A 17,595-nucleotide genomic window follows, 5' to 3' on the forward strand; every position below is an offset into this window, starting at 1 on the left:
ACTTACTATGAGACCTAGCAGATCCTGTCTGTGTGTGTGTCTGTCTGTCTGTCTGTCTGTCTGTCTGTCTGTCTGTCTGTCTGTCTGTCTGTCTGTCTGTCTGTCTGTCTGTCTGTCTGTCTGTCTGTCCCGCTATAGGTCCAAATATGGAGTGTGTTGCATCAACACAATCAATCAGCTCCATATATGGGCACAAAAGTGTTGCATCAACAAACGAATCACTCAGCTCCATATATGGGCACAAAAGGGGCCAGGTCCACATATACAGTAACAGCGGGACAGACACACAGACAGACAGACAGACAGACATGATCTGCAGGGTCTCAGCTGCGTTCGCTTTCGCGTTTGCGCGTCTTACTGGTAGGTCAGATGTAGAGTTGCTGGCCGGCTATGCAGATCTAGGTGATGATCCAGTCTTCTCCAAATTGTTATCCAGGGTTAGATGAGGTCAGTGTTGTGATCTTCATATATGGAGATGTGACGTGTCACGAAGCGTGATGTCACGAGGCGTGTCCATATATGGAGGCGTGATGTCACAAGGCGTGACCATATGGAGGCGTGATTTCATGAGGCGTGGCCATATATATATAGGTGTGATGTCATCAGGCGTGACCATATATGGAGGCGTGACATCACTGACGTGACACACGGAAATACAGGTTTTCACCTACAGTCGCAATTAACGCAATAACGCATGCACCTGAGCACTGCAATACACCCTGGACTGTTGTATATATACAGACACAAGACTGTCTTTATATGCATTCATGTGTTGATTTGATCTGTCCCATGGGCTCCAGCTCATTACAAAGGTGAGCCAAGGCTCCCTGAGGTTATTAACCCCCTGCTCATGCTAAAGCCAAAAATCATTACCATCTTTAAGACCACTTCTCAGCACAAATCTACAGAGGAAAGCCTTTTTTATGTACCGTTAATTTACTTATATATACTGAGTTACTTTCTTTCAGCCTCTGATCAACTCTGACACAATGTTATGGTATATTGTATTGAGTAATTTGCAGTGGTGGAAAGTAACTAAGTATATAGGTTACATTTACTTAAAGGGAAACTTTCCTGGGGGAGGGGGTCTTTATGTTGGTTTTAGATATTTTAGATTTTAGCAGTGAGCCTAGTGTCTCTGATGTCATGGACACTATAGGCTCACTTATTTCTTCCTGGACTACTTGTCTCAGTAAGACAGTCCTCCCCTATCCACAAGGAGGAGAATATATTTCTATATTGCAGTAGATAATTTTACTTATAAGTAAAAACCTTTGAGTACTTGCTTAATTACTTGGGGATCGGGTGACTTTTTCCACCACTGCTAATTTGCCAGCTATAGGCTTTCCCCACAATATCAGAAAACACACCAGAGCCCTGCCGGACTCCGCTCAACCATGAGAGGCTGAAGCAGTTAACAAGAGCTCTCCTCTCCTCTCCTCTCCTCTCCTCTCCTCTCCTCTCCTCTCCTCTCCTCTCCTCTCCTCTCCTCTCCTCTCCTCTCCTCTCCTCTCCTCTCAGTGAGGGATAAATGTATGGCCGGCTTTTCAGTGGAACCAGAAAACCACGCCCACTGCTATACCCTATGATTGGTAATGTATGGTAATTGGGACATACCACGTGCCAGGGGTGCGTGCATTCTTCTGTGTAATATTATTATGAATGCAAAGAGTTGTGTTGTTGAAAACACGATTAATACTTACCTTGTGAATAGAGAACCGAAGTCTGACAGCAATGCCATAGAGGGCGCTATTCCTCAGGTTTGTGTATTTTTTTCAATTAATAAAACAGGTCGGGAGTTATTAAACCGAACTCTGTTCCAGTGTTACATTTGCTGCGCATATCGGATTAATTGTAACGGCATGCGTGATAAATGTAACAACGCTAAAAACACCATTATAAACATATCGTTTTCAGCTTAAAGCAATTATATTTCATTGACCCAACTCCTTAACATTGTTTTCATACCATGGATGTGATAAGAAAATGTATCAAACATAAGGGAAATATTAAATAGTAGGCCTACCGGGTGTACCAGTTTGGGCGTTTGAGTCAGTTCAATGGGAAAATACATTGATTAAACAAATGTTTGATTGAGTTGTACAATGTTATACAACCCTAAACTAATTTAGAATACACTCTGTAATGAAATACAGCTGACTGAACATATAATATTGGCCAATATGTAAAATATGTAAATATTACATAATGGTATTTAATGGTAGGCTATAGGCGTGTGTTACAATCGACTCACTTTTGCAAGATGTTCTTTGGCGTTGCTTACAGACCAGAATGAACGTGCATTCCGTCTAAACACGATGCAAACTAATGAAGAACATAAGCATGGAGACATCCATGTGGATTTTTATTCACCAACATCAAAGAAAAACATTGTAGCCCACATACTCCAGGTGTAAAATGTTACGCATTTTGAGAAAAGTCAGTTTTTCGCCAATAATTCCCCGTAGGATGAAGGTAAACATCTTGTTTGTTTATTTTGTCAATTACAACTTTTGAGCATCCCTACATAAAGTGTTCAGAGAAAGCCCTATACGGTCCGGCTGATTCATTCCTTAGTTAATAATGTGCCTTGCTGCGATTGTTACATGTTGATCTGATCCGTTACAAAGCGCCAGCGCTCGCCCAGCAGATGCGTGCATGCTTTGTATATAGATCTGCTTTTGTCTGCAAAGTAAAAAGTGACTAATCTAGAGCCACGAAGGACTACGGTCAATCACATTATAGGGTTTGAGTGGTTGAAAGTCTATACTGACTTATTGAATGGCAGACTCCATCGGACAGTAATAGGAGTTATACTACTTTCTTGCGGCAATAAACACCAATATAACCCCTCTTCATGCCTTATGCCACAATACTGCTGCTACCCTGAACGGCTCTGTTGTAAAAAGAGATCTCATACTGTATCTCAATGGGACCCACCTGTATAAATAAGGGTCAAATACGAAGTCCACATGGTACCATATTTCTGGGCTAAATGTCAGATATTGACTGCAGGGCTTTCTTTGAAAATGTTTAATTTGGTCGAGTTTGCCGTGAGACAGATATTGACATATTTTTGGCATAGACAATCGTGCCGTTGTTTGAACAATGCTACAAGTACACACACACATGCACGCATGCACTCACACCATCCCAATCTTAGTTTAATTTTGTGAATGCCTTTTTGTTAAACATTTGTTTAACCCTGACCCTAAAGCCTGAGTTATACTGGCTTAATTGTGACTGTAGTGTGAGCCTCTGCTGTTCATCGAAAATAGCAGATTTAAAAGCTTGTACATCAGAATTAGGCTAGACCCGCAATTGTCCTACAATCTATTTCTCAAATTCAACTTCTATGTCTGAGTCTAGTATACCGTACTTGAAACTACAAAACCTGCACTTATCAAAACCACCACATCTCGCCTATCCCGCCCCAGTTCACTATATATTGTGTTTGCAGGCGTCGGAGATGCTCCAACACGTCTCTCCAACCAACAACCAACCCAACACATCTCTCCATGTCCCTGCATCCCTCTTCTGGGAGCTTATATTATTTATTTATTGAAAAGATTTCCAGCACAGGATGAAATCCTCTACGCCAGACTCACAACAGACATAAATACATATTTAAAATTCACAAGTACATACATACATAAATACATTCGTATACTTTTTTTTTCTTTTTTCTTACACTTTAAAACAAACCAGGTTCATGTGGACCCGCCCTCTGGGGTTTTTTTATTTTTATATCTTACTTATACATAATACACTTTCAAGTCCTGTATTTACCAGTCTACGACCTTACAAGCCAGCCCTATAGTTATACAAAAAACCTTTTGTTGACCAAAATGTGTCAAGTCTATTCTTAAAAGTATTGACTGAAGGAGCCTGGACCACTTCCTCCGGAAGTGTATTCCATGCTCTGACAGCTCTGAGTGTAAAGAAATTCTTTCTCTTTTCTGAATGACAATTTAGTGGTAAGTGTTTAAGAGAATTCCCTCTCAACTCATACCTGCTGTCCCAAAAATGGACAACAGGCTCGGCCATAGAACACTGTTACATTCTTCTCCGTTGCTTTGAACTGGTGAAGCACAGACTATAGTTCTCAAAACGCCTGTTGTATGCTCTGCCGCGCCCACTAGTCTTGCAGGGAACAAATGTATATCAAGTCCACGGTAATCACGTTTTCTTACACGAAACAACCCTCTGGAAATAGTCGTATCACGTGAATATAACCTAATTAGTGTTTTATACCCACGAAATAAACTCCCACATGAATGGAGGCAGTGGCTACTCCAATCTGGATTCATCAAGGTAAATAACTTATTTGGTACAGATATAATTACATTTTTACTTCCATGTGAAACATAATAAGTCACCATCGGTCGTTTGCCATTTACACCGGAGATGGCAAATAGGTTAAAAAGAAAAATATTGTGAGGCAAAATACATTATGTATTCTGGGGACATGGTACATCTATAATGTAATGCTGGTGGGCTGGCGCTTTAAGGAAACTTCGAGTGAACTCATTAAAACTTGCCTCTGGATAAGAACATTGGCTAAATTCTTAAAAAATGTATGTAAAAATGCAATTATACGAGACCAAGATCCTGATCTCTATGCACCTAGCCTAAACTGAGGCTCCTGGTGAGGCATTTGGGAGAGATAAGGCCTTGACTGCTGCCTGGCTGTCTGAGATTGATCTAATATACCGCGGGGAGGCTGCTGTTGATGGAATAGAGATGATTATATGATGGCTTGCAGATTGCCAAATGGCACAAGAACAAGACATGAAAGCCAAGTACAATGGGAGCACTTCCTCCATGCTCCAAATGCATTGTTAGGCATGCTGATCCCGTCCTTTATTCCCAAGTTCTTATAATCTCTTCATGAATCAACATCGTTTTTAAATCATTTCATTTTATATCAACGATTTCTCAAGCAGTGTCAAGGTGCAGCCAGCATTGGCGTTAATTCATCAGAACAATTTCAGTTTAACCAAACCCAATACTTTGTTCCCCCAGGTGTTCTCCTTAGCCACCACCTGTTCCCCCCCTAGAGCACCGAAGTCTGACGTGAGTATTGGTCGGAAAGAGTACTTTTTATTTGTATTGTAATCCCAAGGATTTTTTTTTTTTTTTCCAAATCCTTGTTTTTCATTATTTTTGACCATGACCATATCGGACGGCATACTATAGCATGCCGTTTTTCATCATTTTTGAGGATTTGAATAAAAGACGAAAATCACTACCAGACTCTGTATGAGGGATTACCAAGGGTGAGCCAGAAAATAGCAGCCAGGAGAATGAGACGAGCAGGACACTGCCAAAGGCATCAAGAACTGCCGTATTCGTATTTTTTTCAAAAATGATGAAAGTGACTCAGTGTGTTAGAACGCTGCCACATGATCGGGAGATGGTGAGTTCAGACCCCACTCAAGTCTTTACTTTCACGACCGATTTCAGAAGAAGAAAACAAACAAAAAAGCAGTAAAAACTCTCTGGACCCAGTGGCTCAGTGTGTTAGAACGCTGCCACATGATTGGGACATGGTGAGTTCAAACCCCACTTGAGTCTTTACTTTCAAGACCGATTTCAGGAAAAGAAAACAAACAAAAAAGCAGTGTGAATTGTCTGGAACCAGTGGCTCAGTGTGTTAGAACGCTGCCACATCTACCAAGTTCAGAGTTAACTTTTGGTACCTTGAATTTGGGGAAATTACTTGACCGGGTGTGGTTGCGAACGCAGTGAGCACTTACTATGAGAACTAGCAGATCATGTCTGTGCGTGCGTGTGTCCCCCCCTTTGTGCCCATATATGGAGCTACGTCCAAATATGGAGTGTGTTGCATCAACAGATCACTCAGCTCCATATATGGGCACAAAGGGCACAGACACTTTGTGCCCATATATGGAGCTACGTCCAAATATGGAGTGTGTTGCATCAACAAATCACTCAGCTCCATATATGGGCACAAAAGGGGCCAGTGATTTGTTTGTTGTGGACCTGGCCCCTTTTGTGCCCATATATGGAGCTGAGTGCGTTCGCTTCCCGCGTTCGCGCGTCTTACTCGTAGGGTTCAGTTCAGAGTCCCTTTTCAGGAAATATGAGATGTATTTAGGACAATCTCCAAGCATGGCTTTATACAAGATAGCCCATGTTTTTTGAAATTTTGAAAAAAATAGTTATCCTCGTTTCTCATCATTTTGGACCATGGGCTATAGCCAATATCGTACGGCATACTATAGCACGCCGTTTTTCATCATTTTTGAGGATTTGAAAAAAATGAAAAAAACGATGGCCCATGTTTTTTGAAATTTTGAAAAAAAAGGTATCCTCGTTTCTCATCATTTTGGACCATGGGCTATAGCCCATATCGTACGGCATACTGAACACCGTTTTTCATCATTTTTGAGGATTTGAAAAAAATGAAAAAATGAAAAGAACGATGGGTTATAGCCCATGTTTTTATGAAATTTTGAAAAGAAAAGTTATCCTCGTTTCTCATCATTTTGGACCATGGGCTATAGCCCATATCGTACGGCATACTATAGCACGCCGTTTTTCATCATTTTTGAGGATTTGAAAAAAATGAAAAAAACGATGGGTAATATCCCATGTTTTTTGAAATTTTGAAACAACCAAAAGTGTCAAATAATGGTTAGAAGCTATTTTTCAACAGCCAAAAGTGTCAAATAATGTTTAGAAGCTGTTTTTCAACAACCAAAAGTGTCAAATAATGGTTAGAGAAAGTTTAAAAAATCAAAGCAAATGCAGGTAATTCGAAAATCTTATTTTTGTACTTTTGTGTTTCTCTTCTTTATATATTACTTTACTGTTGAAATGTAAAATTTACATTTTAACCAAAGGACCTGTAAATGACAACACAAAAACTAAGGCACTGGTGTCGTACTTCTGGTTTACCGGAACGGGGTGCAACTCCCTGCAGTGCCCTGCTCAATTTGTTTTGTATTTACATGGTTCATAGCGGAGTGTTGCGGAGTATTGCGGAGGAATTGCGGAGTGTTGCGGAGTATTGCGGAGGAATTGCGGAGTGTTGCGGAAAAATTGTGGAGTATTGCGGAGGAATTGCGGAGTGTTGCGAAAGAATTGCGGAAAAATTGCGGAGTATTGCAGAAAAACCATGCGTTATAGCCCATTGTTTTTTTTTATTTTTTTTATTATTGCGGAGTGTTGCGGAAAAATTACGTAGTATTGCGGAGGAATTGCGGAGTGTTGCGGAAAAACAATGGGTTATAGCCAATCTTTTATTTATTTATTTTTTAATTGCGGAGTGTTGCGGAAAAATTGCGGAGTGTTGCGGAAAAACGATGGGTTATAGCCCATCGTTTTTTAAATTATTTTAAAAAATTGCGGAGTATTGCGGAGGAATTGCGGAGTGTTGCGTAGTATTGCGGAGGAATTGCGGAGTGTTGCGGAAAAATTGCAGAGTTTTGCGGAAAAACGATGGGTTATAGCCCATCGTTTTTTTAATTATTTTAAAAAATTGCGGAGTATTGCGGAGGAATTGCGGAGTGTTGCGTAGTATTGCGGAGGAATTGCGGAGTGTTGCAGAGTATTGCGGAGGAATTGCGGAGTGTTGCGGAAAAACGATTCGTTATAGCCCATTGTTTTTTTAATTATTTTTAAAAATTGCGGAGTATTGCGGAGGAATTGCGGAGTGTTGCGTAGTATTGCGGAGGAATTGCGGAGTGTTGCGGAAAAATTACGTAGTATTGCGGAGTAATTGCCGAGTTTTGCGGAAAAACGATGCGTTATAGCCAATCGTTTTTTTTTTTTTTTTTTTAATTGCGGAAGTGTTGCGGAAAAATTGCGGAGTATTGCAGAAAAACGATAGGTTATAGCACATCGTTTTTTTTTTTTTTTTTTAATTCCGGAGTATTGCGGAGGAATTGCGGAGTCTTGCGGAGTTTTGCGGAAAAACGATGGGTTATAGCTTATCGTTTTTTTTATTATTTAAAAAAATTGCGGAGTATTGCGGAGGAATTGCGGAGTGTTGCGTAGTATTGCGGAGTAATTGCGGAGTGTTGCGGAAAAATTGCAGAGTTTTGCGGAAAAACGATGGGTTATAGCCTATCGTTTTTTTTATTATTTAAAAAAAATGCGTAGTATTGCGGAGGAATTGCGGAGTGTTGCGGAAAAATTGCAGAGTTTTGCGGAAAAACGATGGGTTATAGCCTATCGTTTTTGTAATTATTTAAAATAATTGCGGAGTATTGCGGAGGAATTGCGGAGTGTTGCGGAAAAACGATTGGTTATAGCCCATTGAAAAAAAATTGCGGAGTTTTGCGGAAAAACGATGGGTTATAGCCCATCGTTTTTTAAATTATTTAAAAAAATTGCGGAGTATTGCGGAGGAATTGCGGAGTGTTGTGTAATATTGCGGAGGAATTGCGGAGTGTTGCGGAAAAATTACGTAGTATTGCGGAGGAATTGCGGAGTGTTGCGGAAAAACGATTCGTTATAGCCCATCGTTTTTTTTTTTTTTTTTTTTAATTGCGGAGTATTGCGGAGGAATTGCGGAGTGTTGCGTAGTATTGCGGAGGAATTGCGGAGTGTTGCGAAAAAATTACGGAGTGTTGCGGAGGAATTGCGGAGTTTTGCGGAAAAACGATGGGTTATAGCCAATCGTTATTTTTTTTATTTTTTTAATTGCGGAGTGTTGCGGAAAATTTGCGGAGTATTGCGGAAAAACGATAGGTTATAGCACATAGTTTTTTTTGTTTTTTTATTGCGGAGGAATTGCGGAGTGTTGCGGAGTTTTGCGGAAAAACGATGGGTTATAGCCTATCGTTTTTTTTATTATTTAAAAAAATTGCGGAGTATTGCGGAGGAATTGCGGAGTGTTGCAGAGTATTGCGGAGGAATTGCGGAGTGTTGCGGAAAAACGATTGTTTATAGCCCATCGTTTTTTTACTTTTTTTTTTTTATTGCGGAGTATTGCGGAGGAATTGCGGAGTGTTGCGGAAAAACGATTGGTTCTAGACGATCGTTTTTTTTTGTTTTTTTTTAATTGCGGATTATTGCGGAGGAATTGCGGAGTGTTGCGTAGTATTGCGGAGGAATTGCGGAGTGTTGCGGAAAAATTACGTAGTATTGCGGAGTAATTGCCGAGTGTTGCAGAGTATTGCGGAGGAATTGCGGAGTGTTGCGGAAAAACGATTCGTTATAGCCCATTGTTTTTTTAATTATTTTTAAAAATTGCGGAGTATTGCGGAGGAATTGCGGAGTGTTGCGTAGTATTGCGGAGGAATTGCGGAGTGTTGCGGAAAAATTACGTAGTATTGCGGAGTAATTGCCGAGTGTTGCAGAGTATTGCGGAGGAATTGCGGAGTGTTGCGGAAAAACGATCGGTTATAGCCCATCGTTTTTTTTTGTTTTTTTTTAATTGCGGACTATTGCGGAGGAATTGCGGAGTGTTGCGTAGGAATTGCGGAGTGTTGCGGAGTTTTGCGGAAAAACGATGGGTTATAGCCTATCGTTTTTTTTATTATTTAAAAAAATTGCGGAGTATTGCGGAGGAATTGCGGAGTGTTGCAGAGTATTGCGGAGGAATTGCGGAGTGTTGCGGAAAAACGATTGTTTATAGCCCATCGTTTTTTTACTTTTTTTTTTTTATTGCGGAGTATTGCGGAGGAATTGCGGAGTGTTGCGGAAAAACGATCGGTTATAGACGATCGTTTTTTTTTGTTTTTTTTTAATTGCGGATTATTGCGGAGGAATTGCGGAGTGTTGCGGAAAAATTGAGGAGTATTCCGGAGGAATTGCGGAGTGTTGCGGAAAAACAATGGGTTATAGTCGATCGTTTTTTTTTTTTTTTTTTTTAATTGCGGATTGTTGCGGAAAAATTGTGGAGTGTTGCGTTGTAATGCGGAGGAATTGCGGAGTGTTGCGGAAAAATTACGTAGTATTGCGGAAGAATTGCGGAGTGTTGCGGAAAAACAATGGGTTATAGCCAATCTTTTTTTTTTTTTTTTTTTATTGCGGAGTGTTGCGGAAAAACGATGGGTTATAGCACATCGTTTTTTTTGTTTTTTTTTAATTCCGGAGTATTGCGGAGGAATTGCGGAGTTTTGCGGAAAAACGATGGGTTATAGCCTATCGTTTTTTTTATTATTTAAAAAAATTGCGGAGTATTGCGGAGGAATTGCGGAGTGTTGCAGAGTATTGCGGAGGAATTGCGGAGTGTTGCGGAAAAACGATTGGTTATAGCCCATCGTTTTTTTACTCTTTTTTTTTTAATTGCGGAGTATTGCGGAGGAATTGCGGAGTGTTGCGGAAAAATTGTGGACTATTGCGGAGGAATTGCGGAGTGTTGCGGAAAAACGATCGGTTATAGCCCATCGTTTTTTTTTGTTTTTTTTTAATTGCGGACTATTGCGGAGGAATAGCGGAGTGTTGCGGAAAAATTGAGGAGTATTGCGGAGGAATTGTGGAGTTTTGCGTAAAAACGATTGGTTATAGCCCATCGTTTTTTTTATTTATTTTTAATATAGCGATGACCTCTGAGACCATGGACCAATGAACCATGTAAATACAACAAATTGAGCAGGGCACTGCAGGGAGTTGCACCCCCTGCCCGGTAAACCAGAAGTACGACACCAGTGCCTTAGTTTTTGTGTTGTCATTTACAGGTCCTTTGGTTGAAATGTAAATTTTACATTTCATCTCAACTCCTGCCTGGCCCCTCCCCTTCCTACTCTCCTCCTGCCTGGCACTTCCCCTTCCTACTCTCTCCCTGCCTGGCTCCTCCCATTCCTACTCTCTCCGTGCCTGGCCCCTCCCCTTCCTACTCTCCCCTACTCTCCTCCTACCTGACCCCCCACCTACCTGATCCCTACTCTCCTTCTACCTGACCCCTACTCTCCTCCTACCTGACCCCTACTCTCCTCCTACCTGACCCCTACTCTCCTCCTACCTACCTGCCCCTACTCTAGGTCTTGGTGATTTGAACCAGCACCGCCTACTAGGAGTATGTCGGTTTTGAACAAGCATACTTGTACTAGGTATTCTATGGATATCATCTGATTTATCCACTGGGCCACTCCTACTCTAGGTGTCAGTGATTTGAACCATCACTGCCTACTAGGAGTATGTCGGGTTTGAACCGGCACACTTCTACTAGGTATACTACGGATATCATTTGACTTATCCGGTTGGCCATTGAGGCACACAAACATGGTGAATTTCTGGGCTGCTTTAAAGTTGTCCTTCTGGAAATCAGTGTGTAAAGCAAAGCGTCACAGTTTTGACTAATGTGGGATTTGAACCCTGGACCTGTGGCTCCCAAGGACAGCCTCTCATCACACTGAGCTAACTGCTGGATACTACTACATATCTTTTTTGTTTGTTTTCTTCTTCTGAAATCGGTCTTGAACGTAAAGATATGAGTCAGGTTTGAACCGGCACACTTCTACTAGGTATACTACGGATATCATTTGACTTATCCGCTGGGCCACTGAGGCACACAATCATGGTGAATTTCTGGGCTGCTTTAAAGTTGTCCTTCTGGAAATCAGTGTGCAAAGCGAAGTGTCACAGTTATGACTAATGTGGGATTTGAACCCTGGACCTGAGGCTCCCAAGGACAGCCTCTCATCACACTGAGCTAACTGCTGGATACTACTACACATCGTTTTTGTTTGTTTTCTTCTTCTGAAATCGGTCTTGAAAGTAAAGACATGAGTCGGGTTTGAACCGGCACACTTCTACTAGGTATACTACGGATATCATTTGACTTATCCGGTTGGCCATTGAGGCACACAAACATGGTGAATTTCTGGGCTGCTTTAAAGTTGTCCTTCTGGAAATCAGTGTGTAAAGCAAAGCGTCACAGTTTTGACTAATGTGGGATTTGAACCCTGGGCCTGTGGCTCCCAAGGACAGCCTCTCATCACACTGAGCTAACTGCTGGATACTACTACATATCTTTTTTGTTTTTTTTCTTCTTCTGAAATCGGTCTTGAACGTAAAGATATGAGTCAGGTTTGAACCGGCACACTTCTACTAGGTATACTACGGATATCATTTGACTTATCAGCTGGGCCATTGAGGCACACAAACATGGTGAATTTCTGGGCTGCTTTAAAGTTGTCCTTCTGGAAATCAGTGTGTAAAGCAAAGTGTCACAGTTTTGACTAATGTGGGATTTGAACCCTGGACCTGTGGCTCCCAAGGACAGCCTCTCATCACACTGAGCTAACTGCTGGACACTACTAAACAGCTTTTTTGTTTGTTTTCTTCTTCTGAAATCGGTCTTGAAAGTAAAGATATAAGTCAGGTTTGAACCGGCACACTTCTACTAGGTATACTATGGATATCATTTGACTTATCCGCTGGGCCACTGAGGCACACAATCATGGTGAATTTCTGGGCTGCTTTAAAGTTGTCCTTCTGGAAATCAGTGTGCAAAGCAAAGTGTCACAGTTATGACTAATGTGGGATTTGAACCCTGGACCTGTGGCTCCCAAGGACAGCCTCTCATCACACTGAGCTAACTGCTGGATACTACTACACATCTTTTTTGTTTGTTTTCTTCTTCTGAAATCGGTCTTGAAAGTAAAGACATGAGTTTTTTTCAAATCCTCAAAAATGATGAAAAACGGCGTGCTATAGTATGCCGTACAATATGGGCTATAGCCCATGGTCCAAAATGATGAGAAACGAGGATAACTATTTTTTTCAAAATTTCAAAAAAACATGGGCTATAACCCATCGTTTTTTTCATTTTTTTCAAATCCTCAAAAATGATGAAAAACGGCGTGCTATAGTATGCCGTACGATATGGGCTATAGTTATAAAAAAACATGGGCTATATTATAACCCATCGTTTTTTTCAAATCCTCAAAAATGATGGGACCAGATTACACAGATGACCATTTTTCTTACGTCATCATTGAGAGCTGGGACCAGAGTACGTGGTGTGTATATGTATGACTAGCTCTCAATGATGACGTAAGAAAAATGGTCATCTGTGTAATCTGGTCCCAGCAAACCAGGCACAGATTTGCTGTTTTTCTTGCATAACCAGAAAAGTGGTTGACGGCTGTCACGTTGAAGAGACCGGGCGAAATTATTACTTGCCCGCTCTGCTTGCGCAAGTAAAAAGATGTAAACAGGGAATAAATGATAGAGACATCTTTGACTAGACAAATAGGATATGACTGGTGATGTCCAGTGTGTGTGTGTGTGTGTGTGTGTGTGTGTGTGTGTGTGTGTGTGTGTGTGTGTGTGTGCGCGCACGCGTGTGCGTGCGTACGTGTGTGTGTGTGTGTGTGTAAACAAAGATTTTTCCTAAAAAAACATTAAATGCCATTCACAATGAATGGACACTTTTGAGCGTAACACAAACCTTGAAGAGGAAGGTGAGGATGCAAATTCTGATTGGCCCGAAGGAGATGATGTATGATGAATGAAGTGGGACGATAAGAGCGCCCCTCACTTCACACGGGTGTGTGAAGTGAGGGGGGTGTTCAGTGGAGTACTCCTTATTACGCAGACAGATCGAGCTGTCTGCTACATAGAGGAGACACGAGACACAGAGAAGACACACGGTCTCTTATGTGTGACTGCAGCCTCTGGCCTCACTCACATATATAAAACATGTGTCTCTTGATTGTCCTGGGGGGGGAGGGGGGAAGAGACGGCTTCCATTCTTCATTTCCAATGGAAATCACATGGTTTTGAAAAGACAGCCTTGTCTCATGACCCATGAGACAAGGCTGTCTTTTCAAAACCATGCGACTTCCATGGAAAATTAATTGAAGCTGTCTCTTCACACCCCCTCTACCGCCAGGACTTGTCTTCCATGTGTGAGTGAGGCCTAATAGACCCAAAGGGATGGATAACAATTACATGACATGTTCTATTCCTTCACATTGGAACAACACAACAGATAGATGGTCATACCACTGCCGCATACTTTACAGGAGAGTTAGAATTGCAACATCAGCGTTTTGTCATTGCAGACTCAATATTCAAATAATTTGTCTATATTCATCCGAAAGTCAGGACTGAAAATAATGCATGTACTGTATCGGTCAGGTTATTTCCTCTTGCCTGATATTTCACAGGGATTACTCGTCACTTGTCTACATGTATAAAACCGCAGAATAGGCATGCTGGGTTTCATGTCGTCAACACCCGTTTCTACTCTTAGAGATCTCCTTTGCAGGCCTGTCTGCCCTGGTGCAGCTCAGTCTATTCTGTGAGATGCTGCTTATTTCCCACTTAATTAGGTGGGTGTTACCTGTCACATTCCCATGCTCTGCTTATATCGATTGAAAGGGAAAAGAATGCCTTCAAAGTCAGTAGCTCTCACACTTTCAAGATGTTTCTAAAACGTTAAAAAATGATGATGTAGGCTACAAGCTCGCCAAAGCAAAAAATGTAAAATTACACATGGTGATCTAGCCTTTGCCTTTCTTCCGTTCCGTTGCCTGCAGAGAGTAGTTATCTGCTTGTTGTTGGCTCACTGTATTCTTTTGATTTGCTTGAGTGTATTTTTTGTTTGTTTATTTGGGGGTGGGCTCACCGTTGGCAAGTTATCTACTGCTACTGTTGTATAGACATCATGCCTGCCAGTTCCCACCTGATGTTGTGTGGGAGTCCTGACTGCTCCATGTGGTACTCGATAACTGCCTGCTTACATAATGTCTTCAGGCTGGGATTGAAGTCCAGGACATAAACGTCTTCGACTGCGTGTCCGTAACCACCAAAGGCGAGAATACGACTTCCCACCATGCAGAAGCACATTCGATCCTTCCAAACCGGGGCCTTCCCCTTGGGCTCAAAGGCCTTCCAGGAGAAGGTCTCTGGATTGAACTTCTGGATGGTCTTGTTCAAGTTGTCACCACCCACTATGTACAGCTCTCTATTGTAGGCGAAGGCCTTTTGATCCCTGTTTCCCTTTGTAAGACTGTATTCATCATTTTGCGCTTGCAGCCAGCAGCTGTTCTCCGTATCAAACACGCCGATGATGCCCTTGTCCTGCCCTCCGAATACAAACATATTTGTCCCAATGATGGCGGTGGCGGTGTGACTTTCCGAAGCGGTCGACGGAGTGCCTTTGGCGTTGATCAAAGCCCAGACCATCGTGGTGGTGTCCAACTTGTAGATGCTGTTAGTTAACCCAGTCGACTGGTTTTCTCCTCCATAGATGTACATGGTCCTTCCCAAGGCACAGGCTGAGTGGTTGTACCTGTTCTCTGGAACGCTCCCAGAAGTCTTTGGCTTGAGCCAGCTGTGGTTCTCCACATTGAAAACATGAAGCATTGAGGAAAAGCATTGAGGAAAACCCCCCCAGATGTAAACACCGTCTGCTACCAGCACGGCTGTGTGGTAGTAGCGATGGGAGGGAAGGTCATCTTGGCCTCTTTTGCCCGGGGGTAACTTGGTCCAGTGCAGGGACAATGTGTTGAAGACATACACTTCCGTCCCTACACGTTGGTTCATGTAGGTACAGTACCATCCGAAGACGTACACCTTGTGGTCGACTGCCACAGCAGCATCAATGGTTTTGTTCGGTCCTCCTTTCAGGGGCAATGTCCAGCGGAACATTTTCAACTGTGGATGAACTGGAACTTTCTTCAAATGGAATAATTCAACTAGAATATAAATAAACTTCACCCTGTTAAAGTGTATGAAGTCATATCACCCACGCTACAACTTATATTGGCACAGCGATGCAACTGTCACGCAAAGGTTGGCCAATCCACAAAGTCGATGGGTAGGGTTGGCCAATCAGGGACGACTTAGGATATCCCCTTTGTCATGAATCATGCTGTACAAAGTACAAGTGTTATTCATTCTGAATAGCATCAGTTTATTGGTTGATTGTGACTGTACTATGACATCAGCCATCTCCATATTAGGATAACATCTCAGTCCAATCAGAAACCCTTTGACTTAAAGTTAAATAATATGTAAAAAAGAAGAAATGATGGCATAGTCAATATTAGCTGCTATGTATCTGCAGCAGTGGCATAGTATAGTAGACTACTGCTGCTACTGTATGTTATTATCACAGCATAACATTCACCCATTCAGACACTGATGGCAGCGAAAACCATGCTAGGCACCAACCAGCACATCAGGAGAAATTAGGGGTTCAGTGTCTTGCTCAAGCTAGGACACTTCGACACTAACTCTGGGGGAGCCCGGGTTCGAACTGGGAACCTTGCGGTTACCATTCAGCCACTCTACCGCTGACCCACCGTCGCCCGTACCCAATGGGATACATTATACATTACTGTGGTTTGGTGGTGCAGTGAGCTTGTATATGTTCTATTGTAAATAGCAGACCTATAAAGCGCACAAAGTGGCTCGTTAATGAATTATCAAAGACTAGCCCTTACCCGTTGTGAGATATTTGCCCCATCTTGTGGCCGCGGGGGGTACTGCACCCAGGCGCATTGCCCATGGGATCGTGTGGTGATGTAAAAACAATATTTGTACAGTAAATATGACAGTTGCGTCTGTAAAAAGTAGCCTAGGTCACTTCTGGGAGCGTACAGATTTTTTTTGGCATGGAGAGATGTGTGCTAATAGTGTGGCTCGGTTGGAGATAGACCACGTACAAAGACCACGGCTGTAAACGGCTGTAAACGGCTGTTTTTATTCACTAATAAATTAATTATTAATCAGTAATGTGTCAAATCGAAAAAAGGGCTCTGTTAAGACCTCCATATAATCATGGTCCATGCCTGTGTGAAAAGTGGGAGTGATTCGTGCAGTCAATGATGAGATAACGCTCTGTCAGTGACATTCAGACATTCAGACATTCGCTGAATTATAGTATGATGATATGATATGATATGATATGATGATGATGATGATATGATGATGATGATGATGATGATGTATGCACATAGCACAAACAGCACATGTAAACTGAGCCATGTGATGTAATAGACGGACAACACGCATTTGTCCATGTTAAGAAATAAAAGTGATGCATGGTTGCATGCATGTCCACATGGCTGTCGTTTAATTTCCACACGCGTGCCTGTCGTTTAATTTCCACATGCCTAGTGTCGGAGTGTGTATGTTTGGACTGTTCATGACTGATTACCTCAAAAAGGTGAGCAACTCCCACAGCCATAATACAAGAGGGAGTGTAAATAATGATCTGGTACCACCCATTTTCAGAACAAATATGGGTGAATTCACATTTCACAGCACTGCCACTCAAGTGTGGAATGCCCTGCCCCCTTCCCTCAAAACAAGCAGATCACTGGTTTCCTTTAAAAAGGGTCTGAAAACTCACCTGTCACTGTCATCAGGTCAAAGGGAGAGAAGGTGATTGGCTTCCCCCCCCTTTTTTATGTTTTATTAATGTATTTATATTCCAACATGTACATATAGATTTAGTGTGTTTGAGAAAAGTATTGTTTGTTGTCACTGTTGTCATTGTGAATGAATGCATGGGACCCGAATGGAAACAAGACCGCAAGGTCTTTCTTCGGTACCATCCTTTTGGACCAATGCTGTGCTTGACTGTACCCTGTACTGTTTGCATCTAATTGTCTAATAAAATTATCAATCAATCAATCAATGTATATGTGTCCCTGACAC

General features: G+C 41.9%; 1 protein-coding gene across 1 annotated transcript; it reads right to left on the reverse strand.

Annotated features, from left to right (window-relative positions):
* Window positions 1-14,574: 14,574 nt before the first annotated feature.
* LOC308310592 (kelch domain-containing protein 3-like) lies at window positions 14,575-15,579 on the reverse strand (the record flags this gene model as incomplete). Its single annotated transcript, XM_080756978.1, has 1 exon — window positions 14,575-15,579. One exon carries the CDS (start codon window positions 15,577-15,579, stop codon window positions 14,575-14,577), a length of 1,005 nt encoding a protein of 334 aa, XP_080613104.1.
* Between the last annotated feature and the right edge of the window lie 2,016 nt (window positions 15,580-17,595).

Source organism: Protomyctophum bolini, assembly GCF_963924005.1.
Source record: "Protomyctophum bolini genome assembly, chromosome: 23".
Lineage (NCBI taxonomy): Eukaryota > Metazoa > Chordata > Actinopteri > Myctophiformes > Myctophidae > Protomyctophum > Protomyctophum bolini.